General features: G+C 37.6%; 1 protein-coding gene across 2 annotated transcripts in view; it reads right to left on the reverse strand.

Annotated features, from left to right (window-relative positions):
• Nucleotides 1-23,234, reverse strand: part of LOC115512202 (hedgehog interacting protein) — a 91,042-nt gene that overhangs the window by 24,540 nt on the left and 43,268 nt on the right. For both annotated transcript variants that reach the window (XM_030312998.1, XM_030312997.2), the window contains exons 5-9: nt 7,842-7,993; nt 7,283-7,456; nt 6,525-6,668; nt 2,881-3,002; nt 491-614 (exon numbers count right to left, since the gene is read on the reverse strand). In XM_030312998.1, the coding sequence (XP_030168858.1) occupies nt 491-614; nt 2,881-3,002; nt 6,525-6,668; nt 7,283-7,456; nt 7,842-7,993 (716 nt within the window). The remainder of the gene's footprint in view (nt 1-490; nt 615-2,880; nt 3,003-6,524; nt 6,669-7,282; nt 7,457-7,841; nt 7,994-23,234) is intronic.

Here is a 23,234-nt window from a genome sequence, read left to right on the forward strand (position 1 = left end):
GACCTCTAAAAATTAGGCTAAAATGTAACTTTGTAGTATTCTTACCAATAAAGACAAACTGAGTTCTATTGTTAAAAGTCCTAAAAAGTATGGCAAAAACAAAAATTCTTAGCCTTCCAATTTCCAAATAATTTGGAAAATACTTGCACAATTCGTGTATAACAATAGTTTTCAAGTAACTCATTATCATGGTAAATTTATGTTAAGGATGAAGGGAAAAGCTTACATCATATGCAAAGTCCATATGAAGACCTCTCTGCTCTTAAAAATTATATTATGAATTTAATCAAATTTGTTTAAAAAGCATCTCTTAGGAAGTTCTTTAACAAAACCACCATAGATAATGAACTAAAAGAAAATAATAGTCTTTATGTGTGTACCTGACCTGACCCCCAAAGGGAGACAATCATTTGAATATTTTATGGCAGTTTGCCCACTAATTGATGGATATGTCATTTGATACATGAAATTATGGTACCAGGAAACCTACCCATTCCGGTCTCCAAACACATAGCTTCCATACAGTCTTTCAGACTGGCATCCTCGGTAAACAAATCCACCCACCAAGGGACCATTACTGAATGGCTTGAATTCTAAAAGTGATGGCTCACTTTCTGGAAAGAAATAAATGTAACATTAGATCAAATGAAACATATTTTTTATGAAATAAAAGTAATGTAGGCCAAGTAATACTATTATGGTCATTTATTTTACATTTGAAGTATGTTCCACAGTACACAAGCAGAACCCTTGTTGTAGATATTTAGTAGAAATAATTCCCGTTGCTTAAACCATATCAAATATTAAGACTCTCCATGTGCATCGTACTGAAACGGGAATGCTCTGTGAATGCTTTGCTGTTATAATTGTCACACATACCAAATTTTCAGTGACATTAGAATCTGGATATTTTGGAAATCATGGTTATTTACTTAAGAACCAAAGACTTTTAAAAAATTATAATTTTTTGTGTTGATTTTTTTTGTAGAAATGCTTCTACATATATGTAGTAAATTAATCCAGACTTCTGTCAAGTTATATAAAATGTTGGAGAGTTCATATTTTAACGGAAATAAAAGGTCCTTAAAACCGCATTTGTATATTTAAAAACATTATCACTCAAGTAATATCTTCATTTAAACTATTTAAAGAGTTTTGTTTATAGAGTTGTATGGTTAACAAAGTCTATTGCAGCCATTCTTTTTAAAATTACATGTGTATAGTCACATATCTCAATCTTTCCTTGCATGCCATTATATACTTGAATTCATGTACACTAATTGCAATGGAAAAGATCTAAAGCCAGTTGCAAATTAATCTGAAAATTGCTACTTATGTGCTTAATGTCAAATAAGTCACTATCAACAGGCAGTATTTTAGGCAAAAACTTTGGTGGAGAGACAGTAATTTTAAAGTAATTGTCCCTTCCCATGTAATTAGGGTGAATATATTATAAAAAGTAGGAAAGATTAAGTTTTAACTAGTGCACTGCAAGGAAGCATAACTTCCAGGTCATGAACTCTGGAGTCCATCAGCTTGGGTTTAAATCCAGGCCCTGCCACTTACGTTGTATGATAATTAACCTTTTTGTGTCTCAGTTTCCCCATCTGTACAATGTGGCCAATAATAGTGCCTATCACACGGAGTTGTTCCGTGAATGAAATGAATCAAATTTATAATGTTACTACAGGGGCTGGCATGTAGTCAGTACTGACACGTGGTTATTTTGTCCTCGTTTCTGTTTTCTGCTTTATTTAAGTAAAGATAACAAATAAAATTATAAAATATTTAAAGTATACATTGTGGTGATTTGATATATGTATACATTGTGAGGGGATTCTGTGGATGTGTTTTGAAAACATAAATATAAGGCTATCAATATTGTAGCCAGTTTCAGCTGAGGCCCAATTAATGTGATTAGAGAATTTAGTTTAATCTACAAATATAGCCAAAATTCCATCAAACTAGTGACTCATGAGATTTTTTTCCCAAACCACATTATTCTTTGGTTTGGCTTTTATAAGATGTGTGTGCGCGCACACACGAATACCTGAAAAAAAAATAAAGTAAAATAACTGAATACCACATGAACTAACACAGCTGCTTCATTCCTGGTGCTAAATAAATATCTGTATTGAATGAGTAAATAGAAGAAGCAATCAATTTAATAATCTTAATCTACTGTGTTCCCTGAATCATAATAATTTTGATATATTGCTTCCTCCAAAAAGAGTAAATAATAAAACACTGAAAAATATTAAGATTTTTGGACTTCATTATTATCCAACTTTATTTTGTATATATATCTCTAAAACATTCTAGTAATCATGTTAGTAAAAGTAATGTCTAAACATTCCATTTTCATGACGTGGGTAGATAACATGTTTTTACATGTCAATTACTTTGTTTTCTTCTACAATGGGTATCTTAAAGAAATTACATTACTATTTGAAACACAATTTTTCTAATTGTTGAGACTAGAATATTGGGGATTGAGGAATTTCTTACCTTTAACTTGTTTTTTTCCACTGTATATAAGATGTTATGACAAGTTCTGCCTTATATTAGAAGTTACTCATCTTGACTCTCAGAGGAGCAAAATATAAACAGCTAATTTTTGAAGGTCCATTAAATTTTTTGCACCTACAGAGCACAGTTTAATCCACTGGAAAGATAATTACCCAAGTGGAATTCCTGGGGCTCATAAGAGTCACTGGACCTTTAAAAACGTGTGCAATTTACTCGCTTACCACTGTTGGGTCAGTGTGTTTATGCCTTCCCAAAAGCTCATTTTGTAGAAATCCTTTTCTCTTCAATGAATATGCTAAAGTAAAACAAAGCCCGAATTAAAGCCAAATCAACAAATTATGTTCTACTTACCATAGTCTTTCCCCTTTATTATCTGTAGGATTCTGGCTGATGATCTGTTCTTTCCATTGGAGTCTGAACAAAGTATTGTTAAATTGATGTTTATATCAGTGGGATGTCGATCAACAGCACATCTGCATAACAAAAAGGAGACATCCATGAATTCCTACCAGGGTATTTTCTAAACTGAGACTGGAGATTCCTGACAGAGGAACCCCTTGGTGGGCTGGCAAGGACCCTATGGGCTATTTCCTTTGGATCCTCAGCAGAAACATCCTGATTTGTTTGTTCACTCTTTTGAAGCTAAATGATCTCTGGAGAATATTTCCTAATATTCCTTGGTATCTCTCGCTAGTATGAACATACACACTGACTTGAAACATTTGTTGGTGCTGTTATTAAGGACTATCGCATATATAATATGCTGGGAAGGTAGGAGAACCTTCAGCAGCAGCAACTCACATCTGCAATACACAAAACAGACTTCGTTTTGGTCTTTGTTTTGTGTTTTTACATGGAATGGCTATATTCTAAAGCTCAAGCTGCAAAGCGTGCACTACAATGTAAGGTATAAAATAAAGCTGGTCCCCACAACCACTGAAGTCTTTTATGTTATATTGACTGTGTCTTCATGTCACCCCCAATCTGGGGTTAGAATATTTCTATGACTTAAGCCACCAACTGTCAACTCCATTAGCGCAGGGACCCCTTCCAACTTCTTTATCACTGTGTTTCTGTTACCTAATTCAAACCCAAGAATATCAAAGGGGCTCAATATGTGTTGACTGTTTAAGTCAATGAGGGACTGGGCATGTGGAGTTTGGGTTGCGAGAAGAATGAAGCTGTATAATATAATTACTTCTGAAGTTCTCACAAATGTGGAAAACAGTGTTGCTTTGTTTTCAGGTTTCTCAACTTTGACATTCTTGACATTTTGAGTCAGACCATTCTTTGAGCGGGAAACTGGAAGGAGGAGGTTCTGTACTGAGCATGTACAACGTTTAGCAGCATGTCGGTGGCATGAACCCCTCCTCCAGAGTTGTGAAAACCAAAAATGTTTCTAGGCATTGCCAAATATTCTCTGGGGGCAAAATAATCCCATTGAGAATCACTCCTTTAGGTCAACAAAATACATTAATGACTTAACAACCAAACCAAATCTTTGGGGCTACTAAATAAACTAGAAAACAAAACAACCCGGGAGTAGGTTCTGGGGCTTAAGACATGTTAAGAGTCACACACAGCAATCATCTCAACAACAATAACAGCCACAAAATAAAAACTGTTGCATCCAAATGATCCCATTCATAATAGGGAAACTCTAAGCCTGACCTGCCAAAGATGAGTTAGTTGTTCCGTGGCAACAGTCCCTTTATTGTCTTTAATTCAACGATTCACAGAGTACAATGCCTGGCAGGGAACATGACACAGACGTGATGTGACTTAAGGTGGAACTAAATCCATGGATGGGGAGAACATTTTCCCATCTTGCCTTTCTTTTTAAGATGGAGGAACTATGACAAAAGAAGGTTTGACCACTTTCTATCAAGAAAAGAACAAATCTGGAAGAAAAGGCCAGGTCTCCCAAAGGTGGAGATGCCGGATGCCATCAGGCCTACCTCTGTCTGAATACTATGTCCACTGGGAACCACTTGACCTTTCTAACCTTTAGTTTCTTTTCAGAAAAAAAAAAAAAAAGAGGTGGGTACACATGGGTACTGGTCCTTATACATCTGTCCAAGTCCAAAGAACATACAATCCCCAGTGAACCCTAATGTAAACTTTGGACTTTGGGTGATAATGATGTGTCCATGTAGGTTCATCCATTGTAACACATGGAATACTCTGGTGGGGATGTTGCTAATGGGGAGGCTGGGCATGTGTGGGGGCAGCGGACATGTGGGAAATCTCTGTACCTTCTGCCCAATGTTGCCGTCTTTAAAATTGAAGTCTTTAAAAAAAAAAAAGAAAGAAAAAGAGTGGTATCTAATGTCAGCAGGACCTCAGAGTACTGCTAAATGTCACAAATGAGATAATGTGCGTAAGATACTGAGTTCAGCACTCTGCCCCAAGGTACTTAACACAAGTCAGCTTTACTTTTAGCCAAGAATTGTTTTACTTTCTTTTCTGCTTTATTAAAAATTTTTTTTTTTCAACGTTTATTTATTTTTGGGACAGAGAGAGACAGAGCATGAACGGGGGAGGGGCAGAGAGAGAGGGAGACACAGAATCGGAAACAGGCTCCAGGCTCTGAGCCATCAGCCCAGAGCCTGACGCGGGGCTCGAACTCCCGGACCGCGAGATTGTGACCTGGCTGAAGTCGGACGCTTAACCGACTGCGCCACCCAGGCGCCCCATCTTTTCTGCTTTATTAAATCTTTCTCTGCTTGAAATACTCTTGAAGGGAGGTGCAGTTTCCCTTAAGCTCTCTGCTGCCGGAGGAGGTAAGACTCTACAGCATAGGCATCCTGCCATATGCAAGGTCTGTAAAGTGCCTCATCCTGTGTTTTTGCACTGAGGGTCCAGGACCCCTGGAAGGTTGCACGAAAGCTCCAGTGGGATTGTGGTGACTCAGGCTGCTCAACTTCAAAGTGCTGCTTTGCGGTGGTATCTGCGAGTTCTGAGCTATAGGAATGGAATGTGACAGTTTCCTCCACATCCTGAACCCACCGTAAGTACTCCCTGTCGCACAGATTTTAAGATCTGCTGAGATGCCAAAAAGGAAATGAACTGTAGACTTGGACTTTGATGGAGGGGAGATGAAGGGCATGAGGGATTATAAAAATAAAAAGTTCGAGAAATACTCACCTTGCACATAGTGAACACTCAATAAACATTAAATAGCAATAATAACTTAGCTAGTAAATGAATGAATGTGGCCAAATATCCCATAGTATGAATAAGAGACCACAGATTGGATGAAGCTTTCATCACAGAATTGCTATATTATACTCCATAGCATTTTTTAAGTGTACCCCAAATTTCTCACTCTACATACATCTCAGTGTTCCTTTCTTTATAGTTCATTGTAGCAAACGGTCAGTATGAATTCCTTTACTACTTATAATTTTTTTTTCAGGTGGAAAAATGTGAACATTGAGCTCAACTCCTTACAAACTCATACTGCATCATCATATTTAAGTGAAGCTGTAATAAGAAACACAATTTATTTAAAACTTATCAGGTGTGTCGGGCACTCTACTTTGCTTTTTTTCTAGATTTGCACATAATCATGACAGCATCCTCAAAAGCTGTTACCACCCCCATTCAGTGCGTGTGGAAAATTTCATTTAGAGGGGTTTAAGGAGAAAAATTAAAAAGTTTATCATCTAAATCTGAAAAACGGAACTCTTAATCATTACACTAGTCCAATAGTGTTTAAAAACAACACTCTAGAACTTTAAGGCACTTTTCCTCCATGAATTTGTTCTGTTCCATATGTCTAATCTGCCGTCTCAATCTGCTTCACACATTAATAGAAGAAAGAGTACTGAGATAATGAGCTGGTGTGATTTTACAGGTGCAACCTTGGACACCACCCGTGGCTGCTCGGTGCCTGGCCCCCCTCATTCTTTTTCCAGTTCCCGAATCCCGGCCGGGCTCGGGTTTATAGCAGGTGCGGGGTGGTGGGGGAGGGGGGCAGGTCGTGTTCTTACCTGCCTGGATCGTGCAGGCCGTGCGCAAACACTTCCGGGGGCTGGTTGGTGCTGTTGAAGTGCGGATTACTTCTGGGGATGGAATAAGGCACGTTGCACATATCTGTGTCCACGTCCAGCCGCAGCACCGACCCTGTGAAATCACTGAGAAATTGGACAAAGAGGGTCAGTGTTTTCTGCTTTTGTTACATAGTTTACCTAACCTAAATGTGGGAAGGTCGCTCCACAGTCAAAAGAATCATTCCCCCATTTGAGACAAAATTATTAAAGTTATGAATTCCATATCGTGGGGAAAGGAAACCGGGGCAGTTTGGTTTCACAGAAACGGCAGCACCTTGACACAGCTGAGTAGTGGCCGAGGACTGCAGCATCAGTAGCGTGCTACATTTTGCAGCTGTTCCTTAGTTTTTGCCAATCCCTGTATTTTCTGCGCCCCCAGAAGCGCCACTGGACTTTGTGCGTTCAGCCTGTGTATTGTGCAAACCACGCAGCGCTGATGCATTCTAGAGCATCTGGGTATAGCGACTTCCAAAAATATCATCAGCATATTACTGAATTTTTCTTCATTTTACAAATGCAAACACCCATAAGAAAAGTTAAATGTTTAACCAAGGAGACATAATTCAAAGACGGTTCTTTTTTTTTTTTTTTTTTCCAAAGACAGCTCTTAACTCACCGCTCTGACCCTTTTTCCCCGTCTGACACTTAAGACATTTGAACATCAAGGGGAACGTTTTTGGTTTTGTTTTCTTTTTTACCTTAACCCATCCATTTCTTCCATATCATCCAGTGTGATCATCCCATCACCGAGAATGATGTACAAAAAGCCCTCAGGGCCAAAGAGCAGTTGCCCTCCTAGATGCTTTCTGTGGAGTTCTGCCACTTCAAGAAATACTCTGGCTGTTCTCAAATCAACTTGATGGGGATTTTTTCTACATTGGGGGAGGAAACAATACCATGATTGTTAAAGGTGTTTAGGTGAATCCACTAGAAGGTAAAAATGGTACACAAATTAGGGGAGCAAACACTTGGCACGTAAATAAGGAAACATGCTTGAAATGGAACTAATAAAAACTACTGAAAAATTACGTTATTTTCTAAGTTTCAGAAGTAGCACCTAAGCTGAAAGATAAGAGAGGAAAAGTGCCAAAGCTATCATTTTTCTCAATTCTCCTTAAGGACACATAGGGGGTTTTTAGCAAGGTGGAGATTGTGGTTTAATTACGGTCACTTTTGTTTCTAAAATAATTAGGAAGAGATAATGAGAAGATAAGATTGAAAAATATTTATGCCTCAGTGCATTGTAGTGAGTGATACCTGGATACTGTGTATTCCACAACTCGAAGAATGTGGTCATGAGGCCCGATAGCCCACCGTTCTTGGTTGGTGGTATAAGACACATACAGCTTTCCATTTTTCTTGTAATTGGGATGGAATGCGAGGCTTAGCAGACCTCTTTCATCTCCTCCCTGCAGTCAAATGAAAAACACAAAGAATTGTGAAGTTAATTATGTTCTTTATTGTGTTTCAACTGGAACCCCAAAAGAGTCTCTTTCTTTTCTTCTGGATAATCTTTGCCCAAACTCTTTTCTTCCTTGCCCACTGCACAAAAAAAGATCATGAAACATTTCACTCTGCGGAACTCTTTAAGGGTTAGAACAAGACAGTTGTCTTGTGTGGCTCTCTGTGCACAAGACCCCTACACCACTTTTGTCCAGTGATTTGTGTATGCAATCTTGGGAAGCTAGGAGGACAAGTTTAACTGTTGTGATTCTTTGCTGGGTTACTAGGTTGCTTGTAGCTCATAGAAGACAAATAAAAAGGTTCATAATCAGCAGTCACTTCTAATCCAAGTCTCCCAAACCTAAAACACAGTGTGGGCTGCCAACTCCCACTGTCTTGGCAATATGTTTAGAAAACAGTTAAATTGCTTGTGTAATATGTAAACCTTTGTTTTACCCTGGAGGCATCTACATCACTTGTCACAACGATGGTGGTCTGTTCATCATAACTAGGTAATAAGCAGCCTTGGCCTATCTACAGAGGAAGGAGGTATTTTTACACGTACCCTTTCACAGCATCGAGCTTTTCTTTACAGAAGGATGGAGAAACGGGAGGGGAGCTAAACACCAGGGCTGGGACGGGGGTGGGAGAAATGCTAGAGAGGAAAGGGGACACTAGGAAATAAAAAAAAAAAAAAATCCCAAACAACTTTCTTTGTTATTACATGAATGTCAAGGATTGTATACATTAGGCATGCCAAATGCTGTAACAATTAAAACATCATTATGTTCTTAAATAGAAAGGCATTTTATCTTTATTTTCCTGCTAATTCAGCTTGATGAAACTCAATATGGTCTTAGCATTTGCTTTATCCCACAAGTAGTCCCGGAATTTCTATAATGAAATTATAGTATCTGAAATTATCTAGATCAGAGACTTAAAAGTTCAAATTCTAGTAAGCCAGTGAGGGCTTTCTCTGTAGTCTGAGGCATTATCCAAACTGGTGAAGAATACGACACAGAAACTGAAATGAAGCAACTGCTAGGACATCACCTTACCCCCGCTACTTCATTACCTGTCTCGTCTCCTGAGGCAAACAGCTAGAAGTTACCCCTTGGAAATCTTACAGGAGGGAAATAAGTCTCGAACACTACAACTTCTTCACAAGTTTATGCTTGGTAATGGAAGCACTCTTTTGCTCTTCTCCCCCAGAAGACCATGTGTTACTACCGAAGCACAGAGCTGTGTGTGGTGGGATTCTACATGGACTGAAGAATTTAAAGTTGTGGGCATGGGGCGGGGGGTAGTGGATGGCTCAGCGGGCTGAGTGTCCGACCTCAGCTCAGGTCATGATCTAGTGGTTTGTGGGTTCGAGCCCCGCATCCAGCTCTGCACTGACAGCTCAGGGACTGGAGCCTGCCTTGGGTTCTGTCCTTCCCTCTCTCTCTGCCCCTCCCCCACTCATGCTCTGTCTCTCTGTCTCTCAAAAATAAATAAACATTAAATTTTTTTTAAGTTGTAGGTATAAAAGCTCATTTTTAATAACCATTGTTTGATTTATCTCTTGGATTAGAGAAAAACTGCTTTCAGAGAGATGCCATCCAAAGTGGAAACACTTTTAAGAGTGTATAAATAAGAAAGTGGATGCAAATATTCCAGAACTACCAAAGCATAATTGAAATGTCAAAAAAGCCAACCTCTTCATTTGTAAGCTACAATATGCTTAATATTAATTTTAATCAAAACAATCTCATTGAAGGGGATGGATCTAATGACTGTGATGAATGAAAATGAGCCTCTATTTTTCAGATGATCTTAGAGTGATTTTTTTTCTTAGAGTGATTTTAGAATTGATTTGATGTTGCTTTTTTAAATAACTTCATTAAGCAAATATCTCTTCTTATGAGATGTTGAAAGCTGGGATGCATGACTAAGAATTGATTGTAGAAAAGCACATTTAAATCTCTTTGATGGATATATAAGAAAGCTGAGGGGTGGGATTTAGTTTGTGATTAATTCCTCTTCCGAATGTATTTCACTTTAAAGCTGAAGTGCAGGGTAAGTACTTCATACCCACTTCACAAATATTTGCGTTCCACTATAAGGAGCTTTTGCTGAAAGCAGTTCTTTTATAGTTTTTAATCAAATCATCTGAGATACAATTTGAGTTGGATAGCAACATGGCTTAGAACTGTACTCACTGCTTTTCAGGAATTAGGAATGTAGAATTCATGCACTATAGAGAGATAGGGAAAGAGATTTAAACAAATCCACAAGTGACAGAAGGTAATTGTTCACTTTAAAGATTCACCTGTCACATAAATAAATGTGGGGGCATCACTGGCATTTGTTAAGGTGCCAAATATAGAAACGTAATGAGACATTTGAATTACAAGAAAATAAATGAAAAGAAAACAATTTTTTTAAAAGTCAGTAATTCTGAAGTTTTTAGGATGTAGGATTTACATTTGTTTAATTATTATATTACATATGATTTCGTATTTTATTTATTTATTTTTATTTTTTATTTTTTTAATGTTTTTATTTATTTTTGAGACAGAGAGAGACAGAGCATGAGCAGGGGAGGGGCAGAGAGAGAGGGAGACACAGAATCTGAAACAGGCTCCAGGCTCCGAGCTGTCAGCAGAGCCTGACGCGGGGCTCAAACTCACGGACTGTAAGATCATGACCTGAGCCGAAGTCGGAAGCCCAAACGACCGAGCCACCCAGGCGCCCCTATGATTTCGTATTTTAAAGTCAGCTAGTGATCTGGTTGGCTCTTAGACACATGACTAATTACTCTTAAGTTATTTCAGAGAAATACTCACTCTCTTAACGATACTGATAAAAAAATTTAATGTATGATATAAATATGCTAGTGTATCTCAAAATTAGCTTTGTAAACTATGTAGCATAACATGGCTCCTAAATGTTCAGAGATTGGGAAGAGGGGGTGTATACCACCACCGTTAGGAGATTAAAGTATCGACAGGCCAACATTTACCTTGAGTTGGCCATCAGAATTAGATCATCTGTTTAAAGTATGTTACCGACACATCATGATTTTCCTCACAAATGCAAACCTATCTTTGAGGTCTGGGTGATTTTTCAAGATCTATATGGAGAAATATGTTGATTGGGCATGAAAGGTTTAATTTTGAGGCAGGGTCTATTTGAGGCCAAAAGGCCAGAAACACCACCGGACATGGGAGGCTTCAATGATAGTCTTCACCAGGAAACTGCCCAGCCTGAGATCCTGAGCGCTGGAGCCTGGAGGCAGGGCAGACCCACAGACCAGCTGTCCAGGCTCAGGGGGAAGCCCTTGTGTGCATGTTACTGACTCTCTTCTTACTACTCCCCATCTTCTCCTCTCAATTATGTGTCGCTTTATGGAATTAAAAATCATGCACTCCTTCCAGAAATGTCAAATTATCAAGTTGTTTCTAGTGAGCATCTGGGGAGAATGAACCTCTAGTGATTAGTTCAGCCAAGCTGGCTAAAAAGGGAGAAAAACAATTAATAGAACGGCAAATGGAAGAGTCGCGGTCTAGGGAGCCATTCCTTTCAAAAACACATTGACTTCTAACCTTATACTTTTGAAAACATTCGCCAAGGTCCAAAATGCTTATCCTGACTCATGTAAAAAGCAGTGATTTATCAAAACGTTCACATTATACTTTGTACTTCATTATTAATACCGAATGCTTTATGTGCGCATTTCACTATGTGCGCACTTCCAGGAACATACACCACTGCTAGAATGCTAGAAATGGGCTCCGAGTAATTTATAAAGAACACTTCAGTGTTCCCTCTGTTTGCGTAGTGCCCTTTTTTGTTTTGTTAAAGTTAACTGCTGGAAACTTTTCATCCAAGCATCCTAGGCTACCATTGGGAACTTCCTTCCCCTTTGTTCAGCCTTCTCAAACTGCACCGACTTTGGGACAGCCCCTCACCAAGCACAGGTAGGTGAATGATTTGAAAATAATGTCCCTGTATACTTGAAAACCTTGAGATTGACCCATGTTTCAGAGTAAATCATAAAATTCTCCTAGAGACTTTAAATGAGTAGTTAACTGCCATTCTAGGTATCGTTCAGCTTTCAGAGCAATTTCACAGGGTCAACAGAAAAGAGACAAAAACTCCAAACAGAGAGTATTGACGACTTTAATGTAAATACAAGATCAGATCTAGTCCTATAGTTTTGGGACACTCTTCCCTGATGAACACATCAAAGTTCTAACCAGTTGACTAATATTCCTCTTCTTTGAAGAAAAGGGAAGTATCTACTGGAAAAAGAAAGGTAATGGTAAAATGATTATAATAGAAAGTATTTTTTCTTTTCTTTTTTTTAGAAAAAGTTTATTTTGAGAGAGAAAATGTGTATGCACGCAAGTGGGGAAGGGGCAGAGAAGGAGAGAGGGACACAGAATCCCAAGCACTGTTAGTGTGGAGCCCAATGTGGGGCTCAAACTCACAAACCACGAGATCATGACCTGAGCCAAAGTCAGATGCTTAACTGACTGAGCCACCCAGGCACCACTTTTTTTCTTTTTTAAGAGAAATGGTGGGCATGGTTTCTCATTGATTTTTAAGAAAAACAGTCCCTTCATACTTTCAATGTGGTTAAAGTTAATTTTTTCTGATTTCTATCTTTAAAATTTGCCTTAACCTTTCTCAGGGTTGTATATTTTAGGAAACAAGACTGGGTAACACTGAACTAGAAGCACCATTTCTCACTTCTGCACAGTTTTTCTTAGTGACTCTTTGGCAAGTGACTAGCTTCAAGCTTGGTAGCCTACAGAATGGCCTTATGGTATTGAGAAAGCAATGAAATGTAAATTAAACTAAATAATGCAGTGTTAAGTTCAAGATATGCCTTGTTATGTATAATCTTTGTAAAAAAAAGTCTGTATTTAACATTCATTCAACAAATATTCATTGAATACCTACTATGTGTTAGGCATTGTACTTGTCACTAGGGACAAGACTAGACGACCAATAAGAACCAATCTCTGTCCTTTGGAAGCTTACAGTATACATGAAAGCAGATAACAAAGTCAGATAACAAGGTAAGTTTTTAGCTGTTTCACTCCCACCATACTTCTTTGTGATGCTGATTTTGGGGTGCAAAGGAGACAGTTAAACACTGCTACACTATTATAAAGGTGCATGGCCCAAAAAAAACGGGTATTAAAAGGAATAAATACATATTCTGGGTAACTTTGGACACACAGGCTAATTAGTATATTAGCATCTCAGGTTTCTCCACTCTAAAACTTGGAAAGGAAAAGAAAAAAGCTTGGTTTTATGATATCTAAATTACCTGAAGAATATCAGGTAGAGTTTCTGCAAATAGTAAGACCATCTTCCAATTTATTTTATGCCCATGACACAGGTATGAATGAGGACCTCTGGTAGAATTCATGTTCTCTTAATAAGGAAGAAGTTTCTGAGAATTAACATAGGGATAGACTGAAGCTATTTTTAATTCCCTATAAAATATATACTTTTATTACAAGGCTGATCATCCCAGCTCCCTTTTTACTTGTTATTCACATGTCTACATTTTGTTGGTGCACACCAGGAAAGGAACAAGAGAACTTGGAAACCAACATGGGCCCCTCCTTTGCTTCTTTTAGACTAGAACCTTTTGCAGCTCAGAAATGAGAAATAGGTTAGTTTGAGAATTCTTCATTCAAACACAATGCCAGAAGTATTCACTTTTCATTGCTGCTGTAAAAAAATTACCACTAACTTAGTGGCTTGAAACAACACAAATCTATGATCTTAAAATCTGTAAGTTAGAATCCAACATGGGTCTCACTGGGCTAAAATAAATGTGTCCGTAGGGCTGTGCTTCCTTCTGGAACCTCTAGGGGATACTCCATTTCCTTTTGCTTTCCAGCTTCTAGAAGTCATCTGGCATTCCTTCGTTTGTCTCCTCCTTTCTCCATCTTCAAAAACCAGTTAAAGGGATGTATCTTTCTCCTATGGCGCCATGCAGACATCCTCTACTCCCTCTTACACTTTTAAGAATTTGTGATGACACCGAGCCCACCCAGGTAATCCGAGATAATCTCCCTATGTGCCATTTAGCAATTCAATTCTGTTGCAACCTTAATTCCCTTTTGTGTGTAAAGTAACATATTCTAGGGATTAGGACAAGAACACCTGTTGGTGAGGGCCATTATTCTGCCTACTACATGGATATTTTAATCAGTTTTTAAAAAAGGATCGAAAGAACTTATGACCTGACTCATCTTGGCAGTGCCCTACTGGGAACATCCTGAATGAGAAGACAAATGAAGTTCATGTACAAGTTCACAGAGATACTTAAGGAAAGGTTTATCACAGCAAGCACTCTCTCTTAGCTGTTAATAATGAAAGAACAACCAACACCCTTCAAAATGAAGTGAGAACACCTTTCACAGTTGAGGAGGAGGAAGAGAAGGGGAAGACCACCTGGTAACATGTGGGCATATATGAGCAAAACTGCTGTATTAATCACAGGATGCAAAGAAGGTAAAAATAAAATGTAGACAAACCATTTCTACTAACTAGAGGATTTTAAGCTCACTAAAACTATTATTTTGTTTTGTTCATAAGTTTTGAAACATACTGTAAAGTGTTAATTTCTTCACAACTCTTGGAAAAGATGAGAAGCATTGCTTTTCAGTAGTTTCAAAAGTCTAACTTGGTCTTATAAGAGGAATCAATTCCCTGAGGACCCTGAGTTAGCTTATGGGAAGGGTAGGCAGGGGTGTCTTTTGTTATTCACAATAAACCCTGCCAACCTTACCTGAGTCTATGCTAATGAAGGGATTCTTGGCAGGCTCTTAGATAGCTTCAGGATGAGGACTGGTAGCCAGAGGAACCAAAAACATGATTAGCAGATTGGAACCTTCAGCCCAACTGTACCAACCCCCAACCCCCACCCCAACCTCCAACCTCCAGGGAAGGGAGAGAGATGAAATTGAGTTCAAACACCACCACACAGGATCTAATCATCACACCTAATGATTTGATCAGTCATCTATAATAAATTCTCCATAAAAACCTTAAACAACAGGGTTTAGATAGCCTCTGGGTTGGTCAACATATTGAGGTGCTGGGAGGGTGGCAGGAAGCTCCACATCTCCCTCCCCCATACGTTGCCATATGAATCTCTCCCGTCTGGCTTCTCCTGAGTTGTACACTTTATAATAAACCAGCAATAGTAAGTAAAGCAATTTTTTTAGTTCTGTAAGTTATTAAGCCTGAGGGGAGGCTAATGGGAACCTCTGAATTTATAGTCAGCTGGGCAGAAATGTGGGCAGCCTAGGCACCCTATTTGCAACTGGTACCTGAAGTGGAGGAAGTCTTGTGGGACAAAGCCCTTAATCAGTACTGTCTGGGCTATTATAGCTAGCATCAGAATTGAAGTGAATTGTCGGACACCCAGTTGGTGTTGGGATGATTGGTTAGTATGAGGAAAAAATTTCTCATTTGGTGTCAGAAAACACTCCAGAAAAAATCTGGGAGGTTCTTTAGCCCATCCTCCTTGCTGGGGAGAAGGAGATCATGATCAACTCTATTGAAAATCTGAAGTTAGAGAGTAGTCAGGAAAAATTTGGTAGTCTTCCAGTCATGCAAATCTTACTTGGAAATTCACATTTTTATAAAATATCTTGTGTCATTTTATTATTCACTCTTTTGGCTTTCCTCACTTTCATTGTTCTCTGGGGATGAAACTAGCCAGAACGTGCTGAGGAACTATCACTTGTGGTATTAGTTTGCTCCTTTTCTTTAAAATTTCCTCTATTTTTTCCCCAGATTTGGCTTTTCTTTTAGGTATGTCCTTAACTCATTCCAATTATTCTCTTGGTTTCATGATAACTATATGCTCTTTGAGGCACTGTCTTGTCTCTTTGAAGCCTCATTTCTGCTTAATCATATTTACTCACTGTTCTAGTTCTCCAAGAAATTATATACAATTCTCAAATGCTTGCAGAACCCAAGCGCATCTCCGCCACACTCCCTTGACAAAGAAAACAGTCTGTCCTGTTTCAAATGAAGTTGGAGAGCTGCTGGAGGTTACCCAGCAATTCAGAGTTTTTAGGAAGTGTTTTGTGAGGTGTATGATTTCTGTTATGTAGCAATTGGTCCGTGTTGCATCTATGCTTAGGATGGTACATTTTGTCTTCTGAAGCGAATGCAAAAACAGACTAAAAAAGTACAAATGGGAGCTATTCTGGATGGAAACCACTAGACCACTAACCTTCCTCAACAATTCTCTTCCCCACTCTTTTTAAACATAAACAAAATAAATCAGTCACGCTGGGTTTAAGTTATGACCTACACAGAGGAAAGATACTAGAAATGGTTCTTTTCTAGAAATCCAGCTTCCCAGTTGCTTCTTAGTCCAAATACTAATATTCTTTTGCTGTCTCACACCTACAGGGAAAAACGTATAAAAATGCTCAATTATATACTTAAAAACTATTATGGTCATAATATTTTATTATGGATGTACATGATTTTATATAAACTTTACATCTGTCAGATGGAATGGTGTTTCATATTTCTATTTTTCCCTAAGCTTTTTACCTATTTTAACCATGATATTTGATACAGTATGGCATATTAGATAGTGGATGGACTTGGACCTTTTATTTTGTCCTGGCAGTCGTGAACTGCTGTAGAACTGGTAATATACGCTGCTCAAGAAATCCAACATGATGCCAGGGAATGGCTTGAACACTAGGGACCATTTGTCTTAATATGTGTCAAAGGATAATGGTATCTATGGTATTCCAAAGTTCAGTTTTCCAAAACAACTTTTCTAAAAGAAAAAGAAGTACTTCAATAAAATTAAATTGTGTGAAGCATCTATTTGAAATAATAGAAAAATAATAAAACTACAAAAAGTATAAATTCTTCTCAAAAACAAAATCCTAGCCCTAAATGCTTTTTAGAAAAAGGAAAATTTATAGAGATGTTGTAAACATTTAGAGAAAGCACAGCTCTTATGCTGTGTGTTTAGGCTGCATGAAAATAAATTAACAAGAGTTTGGCAAAAACTGTAATATTCATGGGAATTAAAAATGAATACAAATGATAATTTAAAAAAAATTGGAGCTATACTAAGCTTTGCTATTACAGCCTAGAGATTTAATACTTGTTAGACCTTAGATTTGAAAATGTACACATTTCTAGATCGAACTGTAAACAGATAAAATATTGGGCAGCTACCTTGTTAGACACAGCAAAATGCCAGATATGTAAATTAGGAACCAGAACAATTCTCCACTAGACTGTAAGCTTCTTGAAGGCAGGGATCTCATCTTGGTATTTCTGGTTTCTTACAAAGGATCTCATCTACAGTGGAAGCCTTGTTATAGAAGGTAACATGTACTGAATTCTTATTATGTGCCTGAGACCATGCTAAGCAATTTGCAAGCATTATCTTGTTGAAACTTGATAACAACTCTAGAGTTTAATACTATTCTATCATTGTCTTTATTTTCTGGAGAAGGACACAGAGGCATAGGGGATTTGAGTAAATTGTCCAAAATGCACAACAAGAAGTGGCAAAGCAGAGATTGTCTGTGATTGGAGGACAAATAATGTGAACTATTATGTTACATTGCCCCACCAACTATTTCCTAAATGAAGAAATGAACAAACAATGGATAGATTGTATTTTCTGTTCATGGCTTGAGGCATTATTTAAACAGCTCTACTTAAATTTCCAAAGTTTTGTAAGGGAATAAAATGAAGGTTATATCTCAGTTATTTTAACACAAAAATTAATTTAGGTTTTAGGGCAATGGGCTGATAAACTATCTGTAAAAAGAAATTCCTGATTTGTGTATATGTCCATGGTATAAGTACTCTCACCATGGCCAATTTCAAACTGGCAACTTGATGTCACTGACGGGTATGTGATGAGATGAACACAATTAGCTTTTGTAAGCCCATGACTGCCATTGTAGAATATTTCTATTCTCCTTCAAACCTCTTTTATTCTTTCTCTCCATTACTATTGTGCTCCTTTCTTTTTTCTCCTGCTTAAAAATTTTAATATACCTGTCCTTCTCAATGTTAAGCACCCAAATATTTTTGTAAGTTAAGTGGGGGGTTAAAATAACTAAATAAATCATTATTTAAACATGAGGGAGGTGGTATTTCTCACCTGTTTTTAAATGAAACATACACAAAAGCTAACATACCACCAAGAAACAGGGCAGAACACTCAAGAATCCTTTCAAAGGGGTTACTTGGTTATTTAACAGAGCAAGTGAAAACTTCTTAGTAAATTATCTTTCTGCCCTCTCGTAAGGTTGCTCAGATAATCAAAGAATGTGAAATCACTTTGTACATTCCAACATGCTAGTTGAATATAAGATAGCGATTACAGTCAATAGAGAGGTCGGAGCCATCCTCAAATTCAACTGACCTGTAAAATAGTAAGATTTTGGAAGGGAATGTAATTTTGAAATACAGCATGTGTAGTCTTAAATTTTCACCAGGTGAGGAGTACATTTAAAATATGCACAGGAAGTATTGTCTTGCTCCATATCATTCAGAGAACTTTCAGACTTCAGAAAATTGCAGGCATGGAGAGGCACATTTATACTTCTATTTAGCACCAGGCTCACCACATAGTTTTGATAAAGATCATTCCACATCTCTTCAGAAGATTTAGATGGTATCTGTTCCCAATGGCTTATTTATAAATGATTTGCAAGACTGGAGGTAATCTGAATGTATCTTAGAGTTGAAATATACATACTTGGCCACCATAGGAACATTATTATTATTATTATTATTTTAGTTAAAAAAATACATATAGTGTTCAGGTACTCTAAAGTTAACCGTGATGTAATATATTTTCTTTTCTTTTTTTTTTTTTTTTTTTTTTTTTTATTTGAGAGAGAGAGAATGCGTGCCTGTGCATGTGTGCCAGTCAGGGAGGGACAGAGGGAAAGGGAGAGAGAATCTCAAGCAGGCTCTCCTGGAGCCCAGGAGCCCAATGTGGGGCTCGATCACATGACCCTGAGATCATGACCTGAGTCAAAATCAAGAGTCAGACACTCAACTGACTGAGCCACCCAGGCGCCCCTAAAGTAATTTCTTTAGTAAACAAATCAACCCCAACATTTGAGTGTTCTCTCAGGATACCGATGCAGATCACAATGATCCTTCCTCTCTACCAAAAATAAACTCTATCTACAAATGCCCTTCTAAGATTTATGATAAAAAAAAAATATGCATTCTTGATATTGACAAACAACTGTGAAAATGACCTCGGAGCAATATTGAGTAATATAATACTTTTATATGAATAAAAGATACTGAATTTAGATTTAAATTTGGATATTAATTATAAACTAAGGAAGAATTTAAGATTATTCAAGAATGTATGAGACAATGTACATCCATTCAAAAATATACATACCCCCACAAATTAGGTGACGTTACAGAATAAAGGAAATATTTATATTTGAGGAATTTCAATTTTTCCACCTTTTACTCTCTCAAGAATTTCCTTCATAAGATCACTCTTTTGTTTTTCTTTTTTAATTTCTTTAAATGTTTACTTTTGAGAGAGAGAGAGACAGAGTGTGAGCAGGGGATGGGCAGAGAGAGAGGGAGACACAGAATCTGAAGCAGGCTCCAGGCTCCGAGCTGTCAGCACAGAGCCCGATGCGGGGCTCGAAGTCACGAACTATGAGATCATGACTTCAGCTGAAGTTGGATGCTTCACTGACTGAGCCACCCAGGTGCCCCCACAGGATCATTCTTAAAGTATATTATTTTTTTAAAATTATTAAGTTGATAAATACTGGGCAAGGCTTGTTAGTAATTTCTACAAACCCCTCCAATTTATTTTACTTAAACGAGTAGGAAAAAGAAGATGTCCTTCTATTATCATCATGCAGCTTGGAAATATCTTTCTTAGAATGACTTGGTCTATCTTAAGTATGGAGAACAAACAGAGGGTTACTGGAGGGATTGTGGGAGGGGGGATGGGCTAAATGGGTAAGGGGATTACTCCTGAAATCATTGTTGCACTATATGCTAAATACTTGGATGTAAATTAAAAAAAAAAAAGAACGACTTTGTCTATAATAAAGAAACATATTTTTTCATAGTTTATTAATAAGGGTCTTATGAAGGTTAATAATTCTAGTATTTGTAAGAATAAAAGTAAATTTTTATGGAATTATTAGGAATACAAAATTTTTAATTAGAAAACTAATTAAGTAAAATAGACTAGTAGGATTTCACTTACCATCCTTAAAACTAAAATATTTGAGGCATAATGTCTGACCATTCTGTTTTAAACATTAAACCTAGAACTATAAGGTATGTTTCCTTGAGAGTTTCATCTGATCTATACCTTTCTGGTTTGAAAAGTCTTTTTTTCTCCTGTCAGAAAAAAGAGATTCAGTGTCCTTTCAATGAAGAAAATGACAATACTGAAAATAAATGCTTAACTACAGCAAAGAGTACAAAATTGTTTTTAATGAATTTGACCTCTTGCTTTTATCAAATTTGTTGTTTATGATGTGTGGCTAATATGGTGGTCATGCAGCTAAAAGCATTATCTTCACATCATTATATAGAAATATAACACTAGTATACTTGAGTTTCGTAGCCATGTTTCACTGCTCTTTGCCATTATATATTTCCTATTGTTACTCTAAGAACTCAAATTGACTTATATGAGAACAAACATTAAACAATTAAGTAAGATTATTGCTTTGAAAAGAATCCTTTAAAAAAGAAAACCCAAACCATTTAGACCACCAAGGAGCACTAATAAATTTAAGAAAATATGAGGTTTCCTCTATGTGACTTCTCTTGAAAAGTTATGCAATATATTACGGCAACTTCAAGGTCATATAAAAATTATGGTACTTTAAAAATTATTTCTATTAGGGTTTGTATTTACAGGATTTGTATGTCAATTAAACTTGCAATTAATAAAATAGCAAAATCAAATTCTTTGCATCTTTAAAATTTTTTTAATGTTTTATTATTTATTTTTGAGAGAGAGATAGAGACAGAATATGAGCAGGGAGGGGCAGAGAGGGAGGGAGACACAGAATCCGAAGTAAGCTTCAGACTGAGCTGTCAGCATAGAGCCTGATATGGGGCTCGAACTCACAAACTGCAAGATCATGACCTGAGCTGAAGTGGGACACTTAACTATCTGAGCCACCCAGGTGTCCCATGGAATTTATAAAGAAAGATAAAAGGGAGGGCTTGGATTTCTTAAATTCAGAAAGAAAAAGGGGCGCCTGGGTGGCTCACATGATTAAGCATCCAACTCTTGATTTTGACTCAGGTCATGATCTCACGGTTCATGAGCTCAAGCTCTGCATTGGGCTTAGCACCTGATGATGCAGAGCCTGCTTGGGATTCTCTCTCTCCCTCTCTCTCTGCCCCTCCCTTGCTCATGCTCACTCTCTCAAAATAAATACATAAACTTAAAAAAAGCAGAAAGAAAAAACTCTGAGTACACATACCTTGCCTCAAATACATGAAGATTAATTATAAGGATGACAATGTCTGGCTGTTCACCTTTTCCATGGAAGTGTCACAGTAGGACAGTTTTCAATGCAAAGGAAGCTCTGTTTCTTATAATTCTTAATATTATGGAAAACTTACTTTATATATCTAGGGATGCTATAATTTGGGGCCAAAAGGCAGAATTTGGGGAACTTCTGATAATCAAATTTCATGAGATTGTGTTCTTAGTTAACCTGAGGGAAGAGCCAAAGAGTGAAAGACAGACTAGAGTTTTCTAATGTTTATAATTCAGCATATGTAGCAATTTGAACAAAACTGATGGCACACAAATGATTCCCATTTTAATGCACAGATTCACCATACAGACAAAGCGTCCTGGTTCTAAATCAAATGAAGTATTTATAAAGCATCCACTCTCTGCAACACCTGTAATGTCATTACCATTTACCTTTGCTTACTGCACATCCCTTGCTCTCAGATTCCCAGCACTCCACTCAATCATCAGGGGTAAATATGGCAAGCCAGTTGCTTCCGTGTCACTGTGCATCAAATTCCTACGCATTTATCTTTACAACCATGGGCTCAGGGGTTTAGATTGCCTGGGTTTGGAACCTGGCTCCTTCACTTGTTAGCTTTTTGATGTGGAAAAGTTACTTGGCCTCTCTGTGTCTCCATTTAATCACCTTCCAAACAGGGGCATTTCCTATCTCATAGGTTGTCCAGAAGTAGTTAAGGAGAGAGTATAGGATGGATCACGACACACCAGTGGCAGTCAATAGAAATCAGCCACTGTTATTGTACCCGATGGCTGGGGCTATTGTATTCTAGTTGCGGAAAGAGACTTGAAACAAGTGAGCCCTCCAATAAATACATAATTGAATTTTGAAAAGGGTTATAACATAAAAGAAGAGGGTATTATGGGAAAGCATATCAGAGGGAATTTAATTTAGACCAGGGGGTCAGAGAAGGCCTCTCCAAAGATGTACATTCATGCTGGGACTTTAGGCAGCCAGAGATTGAGAGGGAAGAAAATTCCAAGGAAAGAAAAATACCATCTCCCAGAAAGAAGCTTTACTGAGTATGATTCTTTGGGAAAAGAGAGATGCAAGGGAAGAGAAAAAGACTAGATATATTCTCTCCCATCTTTGCTCTCTGGCTGTGAGAGTGCTTGGTATCTGAGGGCACATGTTAATGGAGTGGAACAAATGTGGGTTCTTCAATATGAGAGCTGGGCTTGAATCCTTGCCTTGTGACTTACGGGCTGTTTGACTCTGGGAAAGTAATACAATACCCTTGAGCTTCAGGGTTTTTTTGTACTGCAAATGAATTATAACTTCTACTTTACAAGATTGCTTTTTTAATGAAAAATATACAAAATAAAGGTTCACAGTTACTAACACTCGGTAACTGTTAACTCAGTTACTAGCTAGCACATATTAGGTGCTCACCAATCAGCTCTTTTCTTCCTCAAGCTAGAGAGCAGAGGGATGGACTTGTAGTTCACGTACATGACAGAGGGCCCAGGAATCCTATCCTTAAATGTAAGGAAGGATTGGAAGTTTGAGATTATTACCAGGGATGAACAATCATTTATTCATTCATTGATTATTCTGCCAGAGCTATAACCCCAAGCTAAGATACTACCCCCAAAAAAGTATAAGGTCAGCTTCAGAAGAAAGGATAATT

Source organism: Lynx canadensis, chromosome B1 (assembly GCF_007474595.2).
Source record: "Lynx canadensis isolate LIC74 chromosome B1, mLynCan4.pri.v2, whole genome shotgun sequence".
Classification (NCBI taxonomy): domain Eukaryota; kingdom Metazoa; phylum Chordata; class Mammalia; order Carnivora; family Felidae; genus Lynx; species Lynx canadensis.